The 25,375-nt window shown below is 39.3% G+C and overlaps 1 protein-coding gene across 2 annotated transcripts in view; it reads right to left on the bottom strand.

Moving 5' to 3' along the window:
• PANK1 (pantothenate kinase 1) overlaps positions 1-24,932 on the bottom strand; it is a 36,312-nt gene extending 11,380 nt beyond the window's left edge. The window contains exons 1-3 of one of the 2 annotated variants that reach the window (XM_034430372.3): positions 24,406-24,932; positions 6,499-6,851; positions 859-1,112 (exon numbers count right to left, since the gene is read on the bottom strand). In XM_034430372.3, the coding sequence (XP_034286263.1) occupies positions 859-1,112; positions 6,499-6,851; positions 24,406-24,646 (848 nt within the window). In that variant the 5' untranslated portion in view covers positions 24,647-24,932. Of the gene's footprint in view, positions 1-858; positions 1,113-6,498; positions 6,852-23,310; positions 23,501-24,405 lie in introns of those variants that run through there. The other variant, XM_034430373.3, reaches the window with a different exon arrangement.
• Positions 24,933-25,375: the final 443 nt, after the last annotated feature.

Here is a 25,375-nt window from a genome sequence, read left to right as displayed (position 1 = left end):
ACAACTAACAGCAAACTGAATTTGGCATTGCAAACATAATTAAAATCAACCATCTGGATTTAAGAATACATATGAAAAAAGATTATTTCTTTTTTACTATTAATCCAACGAAGGATTACAATAAACAGGTAAAAGGGTATACAGCATCATAAAAGTTGGGAAGTTGGACAACTGTGTCTGATGGAATCTTTTTTTAGATTAGTCTGAATACTGATACTACTTATAATTTTACAGGTTTTGAATAAAAATAATTTAAAATAAAATTATTTGGCTCCTAGCCATTTGATTCTGTTCCCTATCAACCTCATCATCTAATTTTAAAAAATCTTTATTTTTACTTGTTTTATAAAGCACCTACTCGGAATACACAGACTAGGGAAGGTAACCAGTTTGAAATTTGGGGAGAATATATTTTTCAGGGACTGAGTATGAAAGTATAACAAGTTGTTGATTTCAGTGATTTTTGGATTTTTTTGGGGGGGGGGGTCATATTTCTCTAAAAGCTTTGCTTAATTATATTAGCTAACAGTTCTGGGGTCTTAACCCAAATAGTTGATTCCATCTATCCCACAAAAGTACATTTTCTTTAATATCCATGTATGTTTTTTTTTCTTTTTGCACTTTCTTTTATTATAGGTTACTCAGAGTGATGGTATTAGTGAGATGGGTTGCACACAGATTCAATAAAAAATAAAAAAATAATAAATATGAATATTGTTGTTCACCGTGCCAAAGCCACACCCAAAATGCAAATCTTAGATTCAGCTACTGTGTTGTGGGATCCCAATTCCCACCTCTAGAATGAGCTGAGAGAGGTTTCATCAGGAAAAAGTTCTTTGAAGAAGATAGTATATTCACCTGGTCCCCGTAACTCTCTTATAGTTGTCTTTGGAATACACTGCTAAAATGCTGACTCCAGAGCCTATGTTAACTAGCAACATAGGAAAGGGGTTATCAAGGCAGTAAGGCTTTTTCTGACACCGCTCAGGGTCTGAGGGTTTTTCAAAATAATAGCATTCGGGCTGGCCGTTGAAGCCGATAGAATCCACATACAGAAGACCTTGGATCAGGCAATCCAACTCATCTAGCTTATGAAGCTGGAGATCAGCAATCTGGAAGAGAAGTTAATAAATGAACATTCGTCAACGCAGCAGAAAAATCCGCAGAAAGTTGAAAACATAACAGGGTCGAAGACTTTGTACTATTTGAATTACCCAATAGATCAACACATTGAGTACTAAATAATTATTTACACAGGAAGTGTCAAGCCAAGTATGCTGTCTGCCTGACAACAAGCATGTGTTTACCTTGTCAGGATGTGCTAACTTTCTGAGAATTAGGAGAAAAGGTTTCTGTGGTATTATTTTTTGACGAGGTCCCACTATTCAGGTCACAGTAGAAAAAAAAATTGAAGATGTTTTGAAAGAAGGATCATACAGATAGTCCTCGACTTACGATCACAATTGAGCCCAGAATTTATCTTGCTAACTGAGAAATTTGTGAAATGAGTTTTGTCCCATTTTATGCCTTTTCTTGCCATATTTGTTAGGTGAATCACTGACGTTCTTAAATTTGTAACATCGTTGTTAAGTGAATCTGGCTTCCCCATTAACTTGTGGCCTGGTGGCGCAGCTGGCTAGTAGCCTGTTATTAACATTCAGCTGCCTGCAATCACTGCAAGTTCGAATCTCCCCAGGCTCAAGGTTGACTCAGCCTTCCATCCTTTCTAAGGTAGGTAAACTGAGGACCCAGTTTGTGGGGGCAATAAGCTGACTTTGTATAAATATACAAAAGTATGAAGGCTATTGCTTAACGCATTGTAAGCCACCCTGAGTCTCCGGAGAAGGGTGGCATATAAATTAAAATAAATAAATAAATAAAAACTTTGCTTGTCAGAAAGTCACAAAAATTGGTCACGTCATCCTGGGGCATTGCAACCATCATAAATGTGAATCAGTTGTCAAGCATCTGAGTGTAAATCACATGACCATGGGGATGCTGCAATAGTCATAAGTGTGAAAAATGGTCATAAATCACTGTTTTCAGTGCTGTTGTAATTTCAGTCACTAAATGAACTGTTGTAAGTCAAGGACTACCTGTACTCTTCTTTTTCAACTTTTAACTGTGATCAATAATTTCAAAAAAACTTACACAACATGTTTTGCAAGTAGTGATGAGATTTATTTTTTTTTAAAAAAAGGTGTGTATTATAGAAAAATCCTCAAATCATTTCTTATTTATTTATTTATTTATTTATTGGTTCGATTTATATGCCGCCCTTCTCCGGAGACTCAGGGCGGCTTACAATGCGTTAAGCAATAGCCTTCATACTTTTGTATATACCTGCTTAGTAGGGCTTTCGCCCCCCCCCAAGCGGTGTTCTTTTTTATACAAAGTCAGCTTATTGCCCCCACAATCCAGGTCCTCATTTTACCTACCTCGAAAGGATGGAAGGCTGAGTCAACCTTGAGCCTGGTGAGACTTGAATTTGCAGTAATTGCAGGCAGCTGGTGTTACTTAACAGCACTTTAGTCTGCTGAGCCACCAAGGCTCTTTTCTTAGAAACAGACAGTTACAACATGCAGTTGTGGTTAACATCAGCAGTCTGTTAAACGTGAAAACCTAACCAAATTTTGTAATTTGCTGTTGCATAACAATTTATTTTCAACATAACTACAGCTAACAACATTTCAGGAAGCTCTGTTATAATCCTCCAGCGTGATTTCATCAAATGAAACTATTTTTTTCCCCAAATTTGGATTATAATTTTTTAAGGGCTGTAAAATCGAAAAGATTTCTAATTCTTTTATATGCTAAATTCAATATCTGGTCAATGGGTTATATCAGGGGTCGGCAACCTTAAACACTCAAAGAGCCACAAAGGTCCTAACTAGAAGGCCCCCATTCAATTCTGGAGCCGACTGGAAGTCCGTCCGGTTCCCCCACCATAGAGTCTCCTCCTAGCACGGCATCCTTTTTCCTGTACCTGTCCTAACCGAAAGCCCTACCAATTGTGGAGCTGACCGGCGACAGGGAGCTGCAGCAGAGGGATGAAAGAGCCACATGCGGCTCCAGAGCCGCGGGTTGCTGACCCCTGGGTTATATAGTCAAGTTTTTAACCATTTTCCTAATGACCTGTGTTAGAAACATGGCATTTCTAAATACAAGTTATACTGAGCAGCAGAAGGACTTACCAGTCTTGATTGGAACATTACCATTAGATGAAGGTTATACTTCAAAAATTATTTAAAACCAATAAATAAAATAGCAAGAGGCACAATTGGTTTGTTTTCAGATTCCTGTGCTTTTTTCTTACCCCTTACATCTTATACAGGTAGTCCTCCACTTACAACAGTTCATTTAGTGACCCTTCAAAGTTACGACACCACTGAAAACAGTAACTAATGACCGTTTTTCACAGTTTCGACCTTTCCAGCATCGCCCATGATCATGTGATCAAAATTCAGATGCTTGGCAACTAGTTCATACTTATGACGGTTGCAGTGTCCCAGGGTCATGGGATCCCCTTTTGCGACCTTCTGACAAGCAAAGTCAATGGGGAAGCCAGGTTCACTTACTAACTTTATCAACTGCAGTTCGCTTACTAAGAGGTTCACTTACTAACTTAACACTGAGGCGTAAAAGGGGGGCAAAATTCATTTAACAAATGTCTCACTTAACAACATAAATTTTGGGGCTCGACTCAAGTCGAGGACTACCTGCAGAGCTTAAAGGCATAATACAAATGACAAATAATAGATTCAGCAAAAGATTTTCTTAAAAAACACAACTCTGTACGTGGCTTCAGTTACACATCTCTTATTACTATTCCCTACTGTTGAGGGCTCTTTCCATTGCCAGTAATGAATTATGGACCATTTGAAACCCATGGCAAGGTTTTCGTAGACGATTAATAAAAGCTTTAAAAAAGTGTTGATAGATTTAAGCGATTCTATTTCAAACAAGGCTGCCTGTGAATGCTTGAAGCATGAAACCCAGCCATGCGGGGAGGAAGTGGGTGTGCTTGTGTTACCTATTCCCCATGCTACACCCCACCCCAAAAGATATACTGTATACATGTCTCACCTTACCTGCCTTGCCTCACCTTATGCTTCAAGCCAAACAGCCAGTATGAGAAACACGTTGAATACAGAGGTGGGTTTCAGCAGGTTCTGACCACTTCTGGGGAACCGGTAGCGGATATTTTGAGTAGTTCAGAGAACCGCTAGTAAAAATTCTGACTGGGCCCGCCCCCATCTATTCTCTGCCTCCCAAGTCCCAGCTGATCGGGAGGAAATGGGGATTTTGCAGTATCCTTCCCCTGGATTGGGGAGGGAATGGAGATTTTACAATATCCTACCCCTGGAGTGCGGTGGGAATGGAGATTTTACAGTATCCTTCCCCTGCCACGCCCACCAAGCCACATCCACAGAACCGGTACTAAAAATTTTTGAAACCCACCACTGACTGAATACTGTGTAAACTGTTAGCATACTCCACAAAAGGCACACAACTCAACACAGTGTTGAGTTCTCACTGTAACTTTTCATTCCCTGTTTCAAGGAATCTCACGGACAATAATGAAAAGGCAGAATGAGAAAAGGAAGCGACTGGTCAGAGGTGAAGAATGTTAAGATGCAGGACTCAGCAGCACCGTTTGGAGAACCAGAGATTTCTCACTGATGACTTCAACGCAAACACAGGCAGTCGTCGACTTACAACAGTCCACTTAGTGACCGTTCAAAGTTACGTCACTGAAAAGGGTGTCTTATGGCCGTTTTTCACACTTACGAACATTGCAGCATCCCCCCCCATGGTCACATGATCAAAATTCAGACACTTGGTGACTGACTCGTATTTATGACGGTTGCAGGGTCCCGGAGTCACGTCATCCCCTTTTTACAACCTTCTGACAAGCAAAGTCAATGGGGAAACCAGATTCACTTAATAACCATGTTACCAATTTAAGAACTGCAGTGATTCACTTAACAACTGTGGCGAGAAAAGTCGTAAAATGGAGCAAAACTCACTTAACAAATTTCTCACTTAGCAACATAAATGTTGGGCTCAATTGTGGTCGTACATTGAAGACTACCTGTATTACATTCTATAGTTGTATACTAGTCATATATTAGTAAATTTTGGGCTCAATTGTGGTCGTAACTTGAGGACTACCAGTATAAGAAATACCCAAATACAGGTAGTCCTCGACTTATGACCACAATTGAGCCCAACATTTCTATTGTTAAGTGAAACATTTGTTAAAGGAGTTTTGCCCCATTTTGTGACCTTTCTTACCTCAGTTATTGAATCACTGTAGCTGATAAATTATTAACTTGGTTGTTAAGTGAATCTGGTTTCCTCATTGATGTTATAAGTATGAACTGTTGTAAGTCGAGGACTACCTGTACAATAGCTTTTCTTACAAGCAATGTTTACTTTTGCAACCACAAAGGGGAATTCTTTTTTCTTAGGTGAAAGAGGCAAAAGCTATCATCCTCTCTAAAATGAGAGTACAGGTAGTCCTCGACTTACAACAGTTCATTTAGTGACCATTCAAAGTTACAATGGCACTGAAAAAAGTGACTTATGACCATTTTTCACAGTTACAACCTTTGTAGCATCCCCCATGATTATGTGATCAAAATTCAGATGCTTGGCAATTGGTTCATACTTATGACGGTTGTTGCATCCCGAGGTCATGGGATCACATTTGCAACCTTTTGACAAGCAAAGCCAATGGGGAAGCCAGATTCATTTAACTGCTGGATTACAAACTTATCACCTGCAGGGATTCACTTAAGAACTGTGGCAAGAAAGGTCGTAAAATGGGGCAAAACTCACTTAACAATTATCTCACTTAATAACAGAAATTTTGGGCTCCATTGTGGTGGTAAATCCAGGATTACCTGTATAGGCATGATAAATCATTTAACACAGGTTAATAAGACTCAGTTTCTGGGGAAAAAAAGCATAGCAACCTAACCAAAAGTAAAAGAAATAATAATAATAAAAAACTCCACTCTTAAAATGTAGCTCATATTTGTAAGCTCACCCAAGTGACTTCTGAATCACCAAGCAGGAAACAGAGAGGTTTCCCAATTTTGCTTTAAGAGATGCAAACAAAGATGTTTAGCCTGCTATAAAACAGCACTTCTGCAAGATTGATAGCTGTAGAGTTTAGCGGGACAAAATTTACCACAATTCCAATGCAAATAATAATGTTTTAAAAGTCTCAGTATAGCACAAACGCTGACATGACAAAATAGCACCGTTCTGCCCCACTGCCATCTAAATGTGTGAAGCCTGAGCCAAATATACCCACTTACAGTATCAACGCCAAACGCTAGAGAATGCAGTAAAATGTTCCTCTTAATGAATGCGTTTAAGCTAAAAAGTGGGTTTGATGTGATTAAAAAATAAAGAGGACTTCCCTGAATTTGATCTGGCAGTTTTACCACAGGGAGTAGGAATGCTCCTGAACGTAAATTCACCTACCATTCGGAAATCTTCCTCAAACTTGTAGGCTCCGCCTCCAGTGGCACAAAGCGTGGTATGCAAGCTTGAAAAGTTTTTTTCGCTGCCCATCTGTATGAACCTGTGCATAGCACAGCTTGGGAAACGGATGAAATGGAGATTCCCTTTACGTCCGCACATAGTCAAGTTTTTCAGTTCCAGGTGGACATCTCGGATCCCTGTTTTACCGTAGGCTGTGTTGGAAGTCAGATACTTCCTGATGCTTTTGAGGTTTTCCACTTCTTCCTGCTCTTCTTCAGCGGTAATGTCTTTTGGTTCAAAGTATACCAGTTTAACAAGGGTCCCACCAATGTCCATGCCAAACCATGGGAATGCTAAAGGAAGGAAGGAAATAAAGGTTACTGCAGGAATGCTTTAAACAATACCCTGTTTCCCCCAAAATAAGACATCCCCTGATAATAAGCCCAATCGGGCTTTTGAGCTCATGGCAATAAAGCCAAGTGCTTATTTGAGGGTTCAAAAAAATATACGACAGGGTCTTATTTTGGGGGAAACACGGAATTTTTAGATATTAAATGTAATAGTTAGAAGGCCTTTATTATACCACCAAATTATTGCCAAAATATATAGTTACTAAGATGCACCAGGAATCAGTTCCATGGAGAGAGGTTTTTCCGTGGACCAGAGGAGGCGGGGTTTCATGTGCTGCCTGCACTTTACTTTACTTGTTTGTGCAGACAGGTTTCTGGCATGCTGCGGACCGGTGCCGGTCGATGGACCGGAGTTTGGGGACCCCTGACCTAGACAAAACTTCCCCAACCAAGTATTCTCTAGATCAGGGGTCCCCAACCCCCAGGCTGAACTGGGGTGTTCAGAACTGGGCCATTGGAGGGGGGGTGCGCGTAACCATCCCCTCTCCCCTCCCACCACCACTGCCCCCACTGGTCCGCCAAGCCAGAAAGGGTGGAGACCATTACTCTAGAATCTCGATAATGATGGGCTTCCAAAGGACTGGAAATTATGGAATTTCAAATGCATATCTGGAAAGCCTATTCCATCTTTTAACAGCAACAAGTGTTATCAGCCAAGTCAAATGATTAAATGTGCAACTGAATCAGCCTATGGCATGCATATTTAGTACAGAGATTCATTTAATTGTTTATAAAGTAATTCAGAGTATATGTTCAGCCAGAAATAATTCTCTTGACCTCAAGATAACCTGTTTTATCTCCTTCGGATGCCTGCCTGAATAGGTTTTTTTTTCTCTTCTTTTTATATTACTGTGACAACTTGCTTTTTGCCACCATATTTTCAGCAACGATACCAGCAAAGTTCAGAAATCCCTTTTTAAACTTTGATTGAAGGCTCCTTCCCAGAGACTCCTTGAAAAAGGAATCTCTCCTTTTCTTTTATTATATTCAAATGCAATGACAATCAACAACCAAAATACAAATAAATATTGGATTTACTGATTGAAAAAACAAGTGTCCATGAGCATTATGATAACTTCTTTTTGGTAACAAAATAGTTGCTTGGATCTTGAAATTAACAATAGGAATTTGGCCATAGAGAACAAATTCCATTAGAACAAATTCTAATGGAATTTGGCCATAGAAAATATTCTTGCTTGATGCTACAGGCAACAAAGCATCTCAATATGTTTATTTTGGAATATATTCATTATTCAACTTTTAAAGATGCCAGGGCTCAAGGAGTACCACATTTGTTCAATTAAATCTACTTTTGTTTAAATGATCAATGCAAATATAAAATAACATATTTATCACAAAGCTTATTTCTAACTTTCTACAAATATTGACACAGCAACAATATACCAATGATTCTGTTTTGTTTTTGTTAAATTACTGAAGCATGATTAAAAAGGAAAAAGGAAAGGAACAAGTCAGCCACACTTCTGTGATCTCTTTCCTAGTCTCTGTCCATTAGGAAACAACAGTCCCAAAATAGTCCCTGTTCTTCTATTTTTGGCACCCCCAATACAACTGTTGTAGGGGAATGCAGCAATGGCTCCACATTCAATCACATGGAAATATCTGCCTCTTATCAAAATATTTTTGCATTAGTATTGTACATTCCACTTACATAATAACTGTATATAATTAGTGCCAAAGTACAGTAACTTAAAGTCAGTGCTATATCTAGGAGGCCAAAAAACCATCAATCCATGATCACACATCCCACAGGACCGTGATGGCGAACCTATGGCATGCATGCCACAGGTGGCATGCGGAGCCATATTTGTGGGTACGTGAGTGTTGCCCTAGCTGAGCTCCAGTGCGCATGCGCATGCTGGCCAGCTGATTTTCGGGCCTTCCGGTCCCACCGGAAGTTGGGAAACAGGACGTTTCCGGCCTCCAGGGGGGCCTCTGGGCGGGTGGGGGAGGATGTTTTCGTCCTCCCCAGGCTCCTAGAAAGGCTCTGGAGCCTGGGGAGGGTGAAAAACAGCCCTACCGGGCCCACCGATAACCTTTTTGCCATTGCGTGCCAAAAGTGGGAGCGTGGGGGTCCATGCGTGGGGGGTGGGGCACAGGGGCATTGAATTATGGGTGTGGGCACGGGCACGTGTTATCCCCCTGCGCTCCCCGCGCTTTTGGCATGTGACGGCAAAAAGGTTAGCCATCACTGCCATAGGATATATAAAACTCCCAATTGCAATTTTATGTGCATTCACTAGGAGGCATACCGCACTGAATACAAGGCAATTTATTTTATATATTCCTATGATCACCCAGTTGAAAAGGTTCTGATACCCACTAATCTCTATGCCACATGCAGCAGAATAGCACATTGCACCCACACTAGTGTGCAGTTGTTACATAAATGGGGAAAATGCAGGGTTTCCAATGGCACCATGCTCCCAATGCCAGCTGAAATAGGAGAATGGGTATTAAGTAGCACTTAAATCAGAATTGAGTAAAAAAGCAGCAAGGTATCCTAGGGCAACAAATTAGTCTTAATCTTCTCTTATGGGCAAAAATCCAAAGTTTGTGAATAATTTCAAGGCATCCAGTTTTTCCACTTTTTGCACCGAATCGAAAAATAAAAACATTTTCCAACTCTTTTTTTAATGACTGTGTTTCATGTTTAGTGTTGTATAGCTTTTTGTTGTTGTCACTGTTCACTGTCCGGAGTCACTTCTGGTGAGATGGGCAGACATAAATTTGATTAAATAAATAAAAACTTGCACCTTTGGTTTAAAACTCCCATTTAGGGAAAGTATATATACAGTATGATCACCCAAGAATCTCCTGAATTTGTTCAGTCACTGTTTTTTATCAGGGCAACCTGGTCTACCCAATTATGGGACAGAGCATTCTGCTTCCACTTTTGCCTTTCAGCCCCAATCCAGGAACTTTCGCAGCAAACAATTTTTGTGTTAAATTTATATTTACTGACAAAGAAATAAAGGGGTTTGAATCCCAGAAAGGTATGGCTAGCTGACGAGAGCTAAATAGCTTAAAATAGATCTACTAGTCTCCCTTTATTTCTTTGTCGGTAAATATAAATTTAACATAAAAATTCAGTCACTAAGTTGTGTCCGACTCTTCGCAATCCCATGGACCATAGCACACCAGCACCCCCCCCCCGCCCGTCTTCTACTGTCTCCCTGAATCTGCCCAAACTCATATCCACTATGTCGATGACACCTCATCCTCTATCGTCCCCTTCTCCTTTAGCCTTCAATCTTTCCCAACATCAGGGTGTTTTCTAACAAGTCCTCTCTTCTCATTTGATGGCCAAAGTATTTGAGCTTCAGCTTCAGTATCTGCCCTTCCAGAGGACAGTCAGAGTTCATTTCCTTTAGGATTGACTGATTTAATCCCCTGAATAGATAGGGTTAAAGCTAGCCTACTCTAAACCAAAAGTTATTACATCCTCTTCAAACTACAGACAGTTGCAGATTTCAGCAGAAGGCTTCTCACCCTTTGCCACACAAAACCATAGTTCAACATACCCTCTTATCAACTGGATTTAGTCAACAAGAGATAGCAAAAGGTGAACGAAAGACAAAGTTAAAGTCTTGCAGAAAACATCAGTTATTTACAGAATGAAGTACCATGTTTCCCTGAAAATAAGACCCTGTCTTATACTTTTTTTGAACCCCGAAATAAGTGCTTGGCCTTATTTTCAGGGAGGTCTTATTATTTTGGGGTGCATGGAGCAAGATGGGGCTCCTCTTGCTGTTTTACCTGCATTTAAATATTTTCGGGGAGAGCTTATTTTCGGGGAGAGGCTTATTTTACCGCATGCGCTCAAAAGCCCGATAGGTCTTATTATCAGGGGATGTCTTATTTTCGGGGAAACAGGGTATCAGAAATTTCAAAGTCTGCAACAAAATTATTTGTACAAAAAAGGGAGTATATAAAGACTGGATTGTATCTTGGAATCTTGTATTTTGGAATCAGTGGTTTTCTACAAACAGATATAAACACATTCAAAATGATATGTTTTCTATGTTGATAAAACATTAAAGTATGTTTTCATATAAAAACTAAGGCCTAGCTTCATGTCACAATACTACAATCATTGAATTTGTGTAATTTTGCAAAGTCCAGATTATTGATAGTGTACATTCTGGTCAATCTGGAAGAATTTATACTTGGCCCAAATTTTTATCGATAAGAGTTTCAATATGGAAGAGTGGCAGTAACAAACACAGCTGTGAAAGGATCATTCTTGCTAATTTGGCAGGCCAAAATCTTCAAGATTTTACAGATTTATCTTTTCTCTGTTCTGTTGATGCTTCCATAATAATTATCTTGACACAGTAAATGCTGATATCTACCTAACTGGAAACTAATCTAGAAGTCAACATAGGTAAAAGAGGATTTAGTCTGTAACGTCACTTAAATATTTGTATGCTACTTCCTATAACAAAACTCTGAAACATTTTACAATAAAACAAGCAAATGTAATTATTTCTAATCGTGTCTTTTTGAATTTGGACATTTTCTTGATCTTCTCACCACTTCAGAAGAGAAAAAAAATTAATTATACACATTTTTCCTTCTCAACAACTATAGAGCTAAAATACCCTTTCTTCTGTTTAGAATTTCTGAGAAACAATGGTCTGAAGGACATACTGTATGTAACATCATGGATTGGACCAAGGGGCTTACCTCTTAAATGTTAAATAAAATTCCAAGGCCAGATGACAGGGGAAAATATCTTGATTAAATACTGCAAAAGTCAAACAGACCTCAGCAATCCTGTATTACAGCCCATTAAACCCATAGACTGAATTTTATTACAGGTTTATCCGAATCCTATTTGTTCAGCTGTAGATATCACTAATTATATGCTTTTATCATAATACATGCAAAAATCAGAGTTATCTGTTTCTAGAAGGTTAATTAGGATTTCAAAATACAGTCAAGCACGAATTCACTAGCTCACACAAAAACAATCTTGCAACAGTTATTCACCAAAATGAAAAGTGCAATATATATTTGTCATCCACTTTGTAAGATTTCATAAGGTTGAAGAAATTTGAAATTCCATGTAAGGGCATATCAGACGTCTCATTCATTGAAAGTCAAGAACTGGAATGGTTACTCTAAGACAGGGGTGTCAAACTCGATTTCATTGAGGGCCGCATCAGGGTTGTGTTTGACCTTGGGGGGCTGGGTGGGCGTGGCCAGCTCAACGTCACTTGTTGGGGGCACCTGTGGTGGCCCAGACGGGGCCAGGGGGATCTTCCTGCAACTGGGGCCCTCCCAAGCTCCATTTTCACTGGCAGAGGCACCGCGGGCCGGTCCTTTGCAGAAAATCAACCGAACGTCATGTCTCCATATTAGACCAGGAGTACAAAACTTCAGTGATGTAATATCTGAAAGCCACATAAAAGGAGCATTTATAAGAAGTGTGTAGTGTAGGAGTTGCTTGTTGCTCATTCTGATTTTAATCTGTTGAAATTCTGTGGCTTTGTGTGAAAAATCTCTACTACTACTTGGGGATGGAAATGTATAATAACTGCATAATGTCAGTACCTCACAACAACCTCTGCACAATTAATTATTACACTGGGATTTTCAAAATTCACCTTCAGCTTAGAGGTAGTCCTTGAGTTAAGACCAAAATTGAGTCTGGAATTTTGGTCATAAATCAATCTGATTCAATTTTACAACTGTTTTTGTGATGGCCGTAAAGTGATCCAATGCTGCCATTTTCTGCCAGAAAGCAGCCAAAACAGTCACAAATCAGTTACGTGACTGCGGAAAGCTTTGCTCAAAAATACAAATTTGTTGCCAAGCAGGTGACATGAGATCACATGATCATGGTGTATGTGGGGGGGGGGGAGGCAGATGTAACTTTGAGGGTGGGTCGGAAGTACTCTTTTTTAGTCCATTGTAACTTTGGTTGTTAAGCAAGGACTACCTATATTACAGAAGACTGATGAGACAAACATTAGTCTGTGTCCATATTACTTTTGGAAGAGAACTATAAGTCAAGCAAAATAGGGCAATAATAAAAAACGTTTTAGCTCGGTTTGAGATTGAGAGTGTCTACAACATTCTCAATAGATGAGAATGTAAACCGTTACGTACAAAATCACAAAATGCTGTCTAATAAATACGCCCAATCACAGAAATCCATTTCCGGATGACCACCTGGTAAGAATTATTCACCTTAGTGTATGATGTGCTCTGATTATATAGCTTCTCTATTTTTTTTTCTCCTAAATGACTCAGCAGAAAATAGTTGTTATTTTTATATTTTAAAAATTCATGCAGGATGGATGCGGGCCCCCGAGATATTCTTGTAAATAAGAATGATGTTAGAATGTAATGGGGTTTATGGTATTAATAGCAACACCAAAAAAAATCATTTAAATGAAGCCAATTTTCCATCATTGCAAGTTTGCCTCATTATCCAATGCTTTTGTTTTTTAATCTAACAGGTTCCGTGGCCTAAAAATTTCAAAATCCCTGTCCTAGAAGGTAATGTTCTGTGCTTTTCTTTTCTAGTCAGTATAATCTTTTTACATAATTAGGTACAGAGGTGTTTAAAAGTTTGTGAAGCCTTTTGAATTTTCAGTATTTTGTCATAATAAGGCCTGACATTTGATCTGTTCTCCATACAAATGAATAAATAGAATGTGTGTTTTTTTTTACTTGTGTGTTTCATTGAGTGCTCTATCTAGTTTTAGGATGTATGTGAAGAACATCACATTTTAGCTCACATTTACACAAAAATACTGAAAATTCACCACTATAAATTAGGGAGCCTGGCAAGTGACATGGAAGCTGCCCACAGATACCACCTCACGTAAGGAACTATATTAGAAATGTTCACAGAATAAATGGAGCATTTAAATAACGTTCCCTGTGCAATCATGGAAAAACAGGGTTTTATTTTGTAATTGGGAGAACAAGCATTATGCTATAGGAAGAAATGTGTGTGTTTCTTTTCAGGAAATGCTGGAAATAAAACAGGGTTTCCACCCCTCTCTTTTTAAAAAAAAAAAAAAAAGCAAACTTTTTTCCCCTCACTTGGGATAGGCATACAAAATTACTTGTGCTTTGCCCCTCCCAATCTCATAAAGAAGCAGATTTTGTTATGCTAACATCAGCATAAGCAAACACACTTCATTATGTCAGTGTTGTGTTATGTACAATACAACTTGAAACCAAACCAAGCCAAAGGAATCTGAACCCAGGGAGAGGAAACCATACGAATGACCTACAGAGGGCAAACAAGCTGTTAAGTCCACATGAGGACATCAGAGAAGATTACGGTACACAAATGACAACTGCACAGTGGTATTGCAGTTGTGTTAATTGGTTCATTTTTTATGGACATGGCATTACCACCTTTGCTAATAGCATGTTAGCATACCCTGACCTTTCAATTCAGCAAACCTTTTCCTACACTGAGGACTATGTACTTTGAAGTTGAAGAATTATGAAAATGTGGACGATCAGTATTACAGTAGTCCTTGACTTCTAACCACAATTGAGCCCAAAACGTCTGCTGCTAAGCGAGACAATTGTTAAAGAGAATTTTGTTCCCTTTCTCACCACAGTTGTTAAACGAAGCACTGCAGTTCTTAAATTAATAACACAATTGTTAAGTTTGTTAAGTCCCCATTGACTTTGCTTTTCAGAAGGTCACAAAAGGAGATCACATGATCCCAGGACACTGCAACCATCATAAATATGAGCCAGTTGCCAAGCATCCGAATTTTGATCACGTGACCATGGAGACGCCACAACAGTCATAAGAATGAGAAACGGCCACTTTTTTGAAGTCACTTTTAGTAACTTCAAACAGTCACTAAACAAATGGTTGTAAATCAAGGATTACCTGTATTTCCATCGTCAAAGTTTTCCAGAGAATTCAGAATACTGTTGTACTGGAGTTCACTTTTGTCTCCTTATGTTTTATAGTTTTATGGTTCACAACAGCTAAAAAGCAATAGGAGACCTGTCTTTCTGGCACAAAGTCAATATTCAAGAACACTACAGTGTTTTGGTTTGTTCAACAAGGAAGAAAGAGTCAATTTCTGCACTCTTGTAGCTTAGGATCAGAAACCAGGCCAAACAAAAAGATATTAAGGAATCCACCATCTTTCAAGATCTTGAGAAATGTTTATTTATATTAGCAGGGGAAGATATAAATAACCAGTTCAATATTTAGTCCACCTTAAATCTAATGTTGGGTCATATTCTCTACATTTTAGATCCAGTACATGACGTAGATTGCTTGGTGAAGTAATCCATTGCTCCTAAATGCTGCATGAATCAGATTACAATGATTCAGGTGCATGGCAGATACTGCTTGGTGAGTACAGATAAATTGGCTGCAACCCAGATGTGTCTTTTGCCTTGGGCAAAACACACAGGGTCCTTGGTAAGCAGCAAACAAAAATAGAGAAAAATGCTAGAGATTAATTTGGTATGCTGCACCAAGCAAAAAATTCAACTGAAACCAAATTATCTATCTAGAAACTTAAACAGATGGAAACCTTCAAAGTTGGAGACCCATTTTAGGAGATAAAAGTAACTTTCTAGTTGTGCATCCACCCTTGCTCTACTTGATTTCTCTGCAACTATACCATCAGCTATGGCAGGGGTGTCAAACTCAAGGCTTAGATCTGGCCCCTTGGGGCCGCCCTGGAAACAGTGAAGGACCGGCCCGCGGTGCCTCACCGGTGAAAATACAGCTCGGGGGCCTATTTTCCCTGGCAGAGCTCTCGGTCCACCACAGGTGTGCCCAACGTGAATGACGTTGAGCTGGTCACGCCCCCCTGCCCCCCCAAAGTCAAAGACAACCCTGATGTGGCCCTCAATGAAATCAAGTTTGACACCCCTCAGCTATGGTATCCTTTTGGATCAGCTCAAAAGACTGGGAGTGAGTGGCATTTTGTGGTTACTTCACTTCATATCTCCATGGTCAATTTTAGTTGGTAATGGGGGGAGTGGAGAGAGATCTCACCTTGGCCCTACTGTGCAGGATGCTGCAGGGTTCAATGCTTTCTTCGCTTTTATTCAGTATCTACATAAGGTCATTGGGTGAGTTCATCAGTTGCCATGGGATGAGGTATAAAATATACATCTCTGCACCTGGCAATTTGAATGAGACTGTGGACATCCTATCTCAGTGCCTGGAGGTTATGAGGGTCTAAATAAGGAATAATAGGCTTTAGCTGAACCCTGGCAAGACTGAGTGGCTTAGGAACTGGGGCTTGCCAGTTTTAGGGCTAGGCCATCTTTGGTGCTGGGTGGAGTTGCACTGTCCCAAACAGACCTACTACACAACCTGGAAGTCTTCCTGATTCCTGACTCCGGCATGAAGAACAAGTAGCAGTCATGGCTAGTCTTTGCACAACTTCATATCTGTGCACCAGTTGTGCACATTCCTAGATTGGGAGCTTCTGCTCATGGTCACTCATGCCTATTCACCTCCCAATTGGACTATTGTAATAGGGCTGCCCTTGAAGAGTACTGAGAGCTTCAGCTAGTGCATAATGCAGTAGCATGGGCAGTTATGTGTGCTCCATTGGTTGCTACTCTACTCCTGGGTCCAATTCAAAGTACTGGTTTTGAACTTCAAAGCCGTCCATGGCATGGGGCTGAGTTATCCAAAGAATAAACTCGTCCAGATTACTCTACCCATCCCATCAGATCAAGCAGAAGTAGCAGGTCCCATTTTTTTAAAAACACTTTATTAAACTTTTATTACATTAAAAACATAAAAAATTATATCACTCAACAACAGCTATTTATGGTGTTTTTCTTGTGACAGTAATTTGTGTGTTATTTACAAAAATTAAATTGTGCGTATTTACGTTCTTATTTTATCTATTACTTATACTGTACATTGTGTTGTTTAAGTGTCCCCTTTATTTTTTTGAGCAGTGTACTTAATAACTATCTATCTTAGATAGATTAATCTCCGTTCTATCCAGTTATACCACTGTTCCCACACATTGTAAAATATCGATGCCTCTTTATCTTTTAAACTCAGCGTTAATTTGTCAATTCCTGCACAATTCATGACCTTTTGTATGACAAGTTTCTCTGTGGGTAGGCATGGCTGTTTTCAACATTGAGTGAAGGCAATCCTGGCAGCAGTTAATATGTGTAGTACTAGATATTTTGTGTTCTTCATATATATATATACATATATATACATATATACATATATATACATATATATATACATATATATACATATATATATACATATACATATATATATATATACATATATATATATATATATATATATATATATATATATATATATATGTATATATATATATATATATATATAAATTTTCTTACTTCTTCGTAGGGTTTATGTGTGTTTTTCTTCTAGCCAGGTTTTCCCTACGTAGCCAAGGTTACAAAGAGCTACAAAAAAACCTTAGCTACGTAGGGAAAACCTGGCTAGAAGAAAAACACACACACACACACACACACACACATATATATATATACATATATACATATATACATATATACATATATACATATATACATATATACATATATACATATATACATATATACATATATACATATATACATATATATATATATATATATATATATATATATATATATTTAAGATCCCCAATAGGAAGAGTTCCGGTTCTAAATCTAATTGTTTGTTAGTAATTTCCTGTAGCCAATCTTTAATTTTAAGCCAATATTTTCAAGCCTCAGGGCAGGACCACCACATATGGTAGTATGTTCCCTCTTTCTTTTTACATTTCCAACATATGGGGCTCATTTTAGGGTATATTTTCGCTAATCTCGAAGGGGGTAAGTGCCACCTGTAGAACATTTTATATGCATTTTCTTTATATGCTGCTGATTTTGTTAGTTTGTGGTTTCTGTTCCATATATTCTCCCAGTCTGATAGTTTTATGTTGTGTCCAATATTTTGACCCCATGCAATCATGCATCCTTTCACTACTTCTTCCTCCATTTCTACTTCCAGAAGGTCCCATTTTAATGGACTATTCTCCCCCCTGAAGTGAGATTGATTCCATCTTTGTTGGTTTTTTGGAAATCCCTAAAACCTGATTATACCATCAAGCTGGGGGCCGTAGGGGACCAATGAGGTAAAGAGTTAGCTCCATTGTTGTTAACATCTGCTGTCCTCATTTAGCCTTTCTGATTTTTTTAAAAAATAATAATAATTGTTTTTATATGTTAACTGCTTTAGAGTTTTGTTATACACCACCCAGAATTACTTTTTCATGAAATAGGCAGCCATATAAACTTGATGAATGAATAAATAAATACCGGTAAGTTCCATCCTAATGAGCCAAACATGGAATTATTCAACAAGGTACATAATAAAAAGGAATACCACAGAGTTCACGAGACCAATTCTAATTATACTGCAGTAATACCCAGATCTGAGCCAAGGAAAATGAACAAGAGGATGATAAAGCTGGTCTTGGTATTTTTATTTCTCCTGTCTTCTTCATGTCTGGCCGTCGTGTAGCTATGTTCATAACAAACCAGACGTTAGGGTTATTTCAGTTCACCCTAACCTGATATTCTCCAATTCATTTGTCTAACTCTTGGGAATAACAGAAAATCAAAAATCTGGGAATCCTTGTTGTAAGCCGTTATCCACTATTCTGAAGAAATAAAGCACTAGGCAGAAGTCTTTAAAACAGCAAGTCTTCTAAAGCCGGAAAGAAATTTCTTCCCCTTTGTTATTTATCATTTTTTAAAAGTGTCCCTTTTATGAAGAAATTAGTATTTCCGCTCCCAGTAAAATAAAGCAAAAGGTGCAACTGTTTCCTACTATTTTAATTGCATTTTAACACAATCCTGAATCGTTACTCTAGGATGGCAACATATCAAGCTGATTTTCTTTTGTTCAGAAGAATTAGTTGGAACGCACCAACCTTGTTACACAATATTAATACAACTCTGAGCAATGGGAGGAGAGGAAATTCAACACTAGTACTGTTTTATCAGATATAAAGCCTGTATTGGTGCAAGACAATCCAGTTCTACACATTTACACTATTTAAACAGGATAGCATAACATTAATTATGTAATGTGAAGATTCTAACCGATTACATCTAAAACAATTTAGTAGTATTAACTGACACAATGCAGAAATATGATGCTCAACATCACTCTAGAATATATTAGAAATCCAAATTGTGTTTTATTAATACAAAGAAAATGATGGACTAAGACTCACTTCACACATTGGTATGATAATCCTGGATCTAACTGGTGTTGCATAAGACTGTTGGACAGAATTCATAGGATGGCAATTATTGATTATGAAAAAACAATCTAATATGTAGGAAAGAAGTTTAGGAAGAAAGGTAGACTAGACAAAAATATTTTCCCCAATATCAAGTTTTCTCTGCTTAAAAATATCTTCTATTTAATCATAGGAGCATAATTGCATCTGAAATTATACAGCCCAGACATACATTTGCAATCTCTATCACAACAAGGTCTAAGTAAACAGAAAGAATTCAAAACATTACAAGGGTCATTTAACTTGATGAATGCTAACAGCTGAACTATATAGAGGAAAGTTCATTAATGGACAAGACAAGAGAATCTTTAACAGTTTATGAGCCTACCTTTGGACAAGTCCAAGTGTTGCCAAAAACTAATGAACTACATATGTTTTATTAATGCTTTTATTCTTTTTGTTTTTCAAAATACAGGTAGGAGTTTATTTTAATGTAGCATGGCAAAAGGGAATTCTAATAGATGTCAATACTTGTGTTGAAAGCCAAAGCTGGAATTAATCAGAAGTTGATAGTTCTTCAATTAATTAACATAGTTTAAAAAGATGTAACTGAGACCACAAACCTCTGATGCCGATTTCAGCACAAGTTTACTCCAGAGTACATGATTGTTTACGTACCGTAAATAATAATTAAATTTGGATATATGGATACAACACCAGAAAAACAGATGTCCAAAACTGCAACAAAATTTAATGAGCATTCTTCTAAAGTAAATTGCTGAAGTCTTGTGCTCAGTAACCAGCACTAACTTTCCATATAAAAGTTTAAAAGTGATATTTTCTTTAGTTGAGCAAAAAAAGTGGTCCCAATGCGGTCCTTTCAAAAAATGTCTTTGGGGGAAAGCATGATAGATCCAGATCCAACATTATATTGGAACAGATATGGTCAATTTGTAGGCATCAGCCATAAGTGCTCTGGTTCAGAGGTCTCCAACCTTGGCAACTTTAAGCCTGGCGGACTTCAACTCCCAGAATTCCCCAGCCAGCGAAGAATTCTGGGAGTTGAAGTCCGCCAGGCTTAAAGTTGCCAAGGTTGGAGACCCCTGCTCTGGTTCACAATGTGGAACATGATGCTGAGTCTTGTTTGCCTTAGATTCGTGGTGGCATTCTCTTGTATACAGAGCGTAAAGCTTGAGGGGTAACACTGAGCAGTGCAAGGGATTAGTAGTTCATTGAAAATAAGGCTCTAAGATGTGGAAGCTACTCATTCTTTTTCCTCTCTGGGACACACATTTGACTGCAGATTGCATCTATAATAATTAACTTGCAACCATTCCCTAGAAAACTACCAAGAGGGCAAACTTTGATCTGAATTAAGAAGCTGGGCATAATCACCTGGAAAAGCATTTGTTTTCCATAACAATCACCTGGCCTACACAACTGTCAAGGCCATTTCAGTCCTGACACCAGAAGCAAGCATTTCTTAACTTCTTAAGCATAAATCAGAAGATAATATTCCCTTCATAATCTGCAATTAACACTATTTCCACAACAGTCTATAGTTGTCTGTTATTATTAGATTTATACCCTGCTTTTCTGCTGTATAATTCAAAGTGGCATACATAATATTCCCAACCTACTATTATCAACAACACCAACCCTATGGGGTAGGGTGGGGCTAGCCAACCTAGAATGACTGACCAAAGTCACCTATCCAGCTTTCATGCCTAAGGGAGGATTAGAACTCATAATCTCCTGGTTTCTAGTCCAGCTATTTCACCAAGCTAGCTCTCTGTTAGATGCTTTCTATGGTATTACCAAATAAAACCTGAAGAGACTTTTACATATGTAAATGGAACAATTCTTGACTTAAAAAAAATTATAACTATCTTTTGTATATTGCAAAGGATAAGTAAATAAAGTTGGAGTTCCAAGTACAGGTTTCAGGTCCTCTCTTTATTAAGCTACAATCACAAGTTACCTCATGCAATTTGTAAAGTACACTTTCACATACAAAACTAATAAGCACTTTTTAACACTGACCTCTAAATAATCTTGCCAAACCAGAACAACCAGATTATTCAGTATTGTATTTTACACCGGCTTCTTCAGTGAAAATTCCTTATTTTGTTACTCAATGTAAACAGTCCAAAACTTCTAGGAATCTCAGTTTAGACATTTTATCACCATTTTTCTTTACTCCGCCTCATTCATTTTATTCTCCTTAGAAAAGTTTAATTTAAATCTATGTTTTTCCTAATTAAAGTTCTGACTGTGGAGCTTTCAAGCTATTCTTTGTAAAATATTCTTCACATACTATTATTGGTCTTCACTGTAGATCAGGTTTAATATCAGTAAGCAAACACTATTTGCTGATAATAGAACAAAGATCAAGACTGCATATTATTATTCTTAAGTACAGGATTTAAAGGTAACATGACCAGCAACTGTACAAGATAAAATCAGAATAAGAGAGTGTTGGAAGGGACCTTGGAGGTCTTCCAGTCCAACCCTCTGCTCAAGCAGGAAACCCTGTACCAGTTTAAACAAATGGTTATCCAATCTCTTCTTAAACATCTCCAGTGCTGGAGATATCAGAAAGGCTCTTTTTAACTTTGATGCCTAATGGCAACCAAGATTTGAGAGCTGAATGTAAGAGCCACAAATATTAAGGTTTTTAAAATAATGCACATTAAGGTCCGAAAAATAAAGTAAATGTAGCCTGTCATTGTTTGAACAGTTGAAAAACAAGCTACTAACAGTACAAACAACTATTATGGATGTGCATAAAAATTAGAACATAACAAAAAAATTAGTTGGCACTGAAATGACTAATTAAATTGATGCAGAATAAACAATTGCTCTAAATTGCAATTGCAAGAATTGCATCCTTGTTTTGGTTCTTAGATTTACATTGCTACATTTCTCCAAAGAACTCACTCCAAGGTGAACATGTTTAAAGTCTTGCAATGCTTTTTGAAAAATGTTATGTAAGGCTAGAGCTCTGTTAATTTCAGTGGGGTTCTGTCATGTGCAGAAGTAATCACCACAGATGGCATACCACAATATTAACTAATTAAAAAAATCAAAGTCAACAACCATATACAATCATTTGTGAATTAGATTTACACCAAGTTTCTATGATCTACCACATTGTAGACATTTCTAATAAATGTAAAAGTTCCTAGAAACACTTCTGATGGAAATAAAAATTTTCATGTATGCATCATTTTAATGGGTACTTTGCTTTCTTTAACCTTTTCCTATTTTATCCAGCTTTGGACTGTTTTCTTTTAAAATAAAACAAACATCTTCTTACCTCGTAAAAGGTAAGAAAAGATTCTTACCTCCCAATCTATCAGAGAATATAATGGGAAAATAACACGGCAAACATTTCAATGAAACAATGAGTGAACATTTTTTCTGGTTCAGCTAGTTTAGGAAAAATGGTTTATCTTTCTCAAAATCCAACCAAAAAAAGCCATCAAAACTATAGGATATATTGCTGCTCAGTGGAGTTATATCCAGTGGTGGGATTCAAATAATTTAACAACCGGTTCTCTGCCCTAATAATTTCTTCCAACAACCAGTTCACCAAACTGCTCAGAAAGTTAATAACTGGTTCTCCCGAAGTGGTGCAAACTGGCTGAATCCCACCACCGGTTATATCTAAATATACTGATTCAAGGGTCACATTGAATAAAACAGGGTCTGACTTCCAAGTAAGTTAAGAATTGAATCAAGTTGTGAATGTCATTGTTTTAGCAGCATGCACACAGCCTTTTTAGAATCTATTTACAAAACTCAACATTCTGTATTTCTAATTATTATTTTTGAGTATTATATTAAACTGCTCTAAACATTAAAGAATTTGCTACATCTACACAAATAACTCCAAAATACATGTTAGTGAGACTGATCTTTGAGAAATATATTGAATTTCATAGAATTGAACAAGTAGGAGAATTTTTTTTATTCAAACCCAGTAATTTTCAGATAGCATCCTGCTATCTAGTCAAGCTCTCCCTCTTTCCTTAATAAAGATGCCACCAATGGCAGAGAAAATCATGCTGATTATGAAAACAAGGGTAGCCTTAACAACACAAGTCCCGTCTACTTACAATGCTTCTTGTCAATGATTAGCCTCATTTTGAGTTACTAAAAGGAACAGTTGGCTTGAAGCAGGCAATCCACACAAGTCAGTGTGACTTTTTTTACATCCCCAAAACTGGCAAAGCGTTTTATCAAGGGCACATTTATACAACCCCATCCACACTGAGAAAATCTCTGTTTTAGCGCTCTGTACAGAACAAGAGGGAGACACGAGACCAGCCCACATTTTCCCAGCCTCCTCATTGGTCAAGCCCGGGACCGGCCTACGTGGGATCAGTGGGTGTGCATCCGGACAACGCGCCCCTATTGGCTGAGCCCGAGACGGTATTTAATGAACTGATGTTTGGGCGGCGGAACAAGAAGCAGCCCGTCGCAAGTCAGAAACGCCGGAGCCGCTCCTGGGGAGTTGAAACGGGAAAGCGCGATCAGATCCTGAAGCCAGAAACGGCATCACCGGCAAATATTATATATATATAATAAATATGTATATATAAGATAGATAGATAGATAGATAGATAGATAGATAGATAGATAGATAGATAGATAGATAGATAGATAGATAGATAGATAGATAGATAGATAGATAGATAGATAGATAGATAGACAGACAGACAGACAGACAGACAGACAGATAGATATAGCAACGGCTCGAATTTTTTTTGGGGGGGGGAGGGGGTTGTTCTTCGTTATTGCATCGAAATAACATTCGCGTTTGCAGCGAGGGACGCAATGAACTCCCGCTGCGCCAAGCCCTCGTCTTGCCTCTTTCATCACGTGAATGACGCTTTTGGAAACATTCCGATGGCACACAGACACGTGAGCCAGGGCAAACCTGCCCGCCGGTCTCATTCACAGATTTAAGTTTCTCTCCACCCACCCACCCCCCTCCTTTTAACGAAACAGCCGCGCCACGCCAACCGAGACCGGTCGTGGTGGTGGTGGTGGAAGGAAACCGCCTTGCAGCGATGCGCCCGGTGCAAACTCTTCGCTTGCAAGGGGCCCTTTTTTTTTTTTGTTTGCACGCGGGTTCCTTCCCGATGCGTTGCGATCCCATTGCAACGCACCCCTCCGAATCGGACCCTCCACCCACAGCCTTGACTTACGCGGCCTGTTCTTTCTGCCCGAATCCATCCTCCGGCGCGCCCTGCTTTTTTTCGTCGGCGAGTCGTGGCTGGAGAGCGGCAGCTCGGGACGAAAATGCAACGGGTGGGAAGCCTCGCCATTGCCGGCCAGAGGGTGGAAGCCGTTGTGCAGCGGCAGCCCGTTGTGCAGCGAGCGGGTGGGAGAAGCTGCTGCTGCTGCCGCCGAAGAGACGCCGGCTTGGCCTCGTAGTCTGTCCCCCATGGCGCCGGCAACAGCTGTAGCCGCCACCCCGAGGCCGCCGCTCGTCCTTTGTCTCTCCTTTCTCCCCGCCGCGAAGCAGGCGAAGGGCAGAGTCCCGCGGGGCGCCCCCCGTGCTGGCTCTCCCGCAGCGGCCGGGACGCTGCCTCCGCCGCCTTCCCGAGGCAGCGCCAAGCGCAGGCGTCCTGCCCACCGCAGGAGGAGGAAGGGACGCCGGGCGAAGGATTGCTGGGAAGGGGGGCGGTAGCAGAGCCGCAGAGCGCCTTGGCTCCTTCCCGAATTTGGGGCGTGAACCACCGGCTTCCTCACACACACACACACCCCGCACGCGGGAGCTTTTGCCCGCCTTCCCGCCTGAGGAGATTTGTGAGGGCCTCGTTCTCGGGAGGAAAGAAGAAGGAGCCGGGCTCTCGCAAACCGACCGACCCACCCAGGAGCTTCGGTGAAACCAGCTTGGTTAAAGCTCCGTGGCCCAAAGGAGCCCCATTTTCCAGAGGCAAATGGACTTTCTTGGGGTTTTTTTTTCCTTTGGTTGGAAGACGTTTCGCTTCTCATCCAAGAAGCTTCTTCAGCTCTGACAGGATAGTGGGGAATGGAAGGATTTATATTCCTTGCAGACAGCTGATAATATGCATCCTTTTAGAGCAGTGTTTCTCAACCTTGGTAGCTTGAAGATGGGTGGACTTCAACTCCCAGAATCCCCCAGCCAGCGCTGCTGGCTGGGGGATTCTG

Source organism: Pantherophis guttatus, chromosome 6 (assembly GCF_059756535.1).
Source record: "Pantherophis guttatus breed Tessera chromosome 6, ASM5975653v1, whole genome shotgun sequence".
Classification (NCBI taxonomy): domain Eukaryota; kingdom Metazoa; phylum Chordata; class Lepidosauria; order Squamata; family Colubridae; genus Pantherophis; species Pantherophis guttatus.
This window is presented reverse-complemented; position numbering and strand designations above follow the sequence as displayed.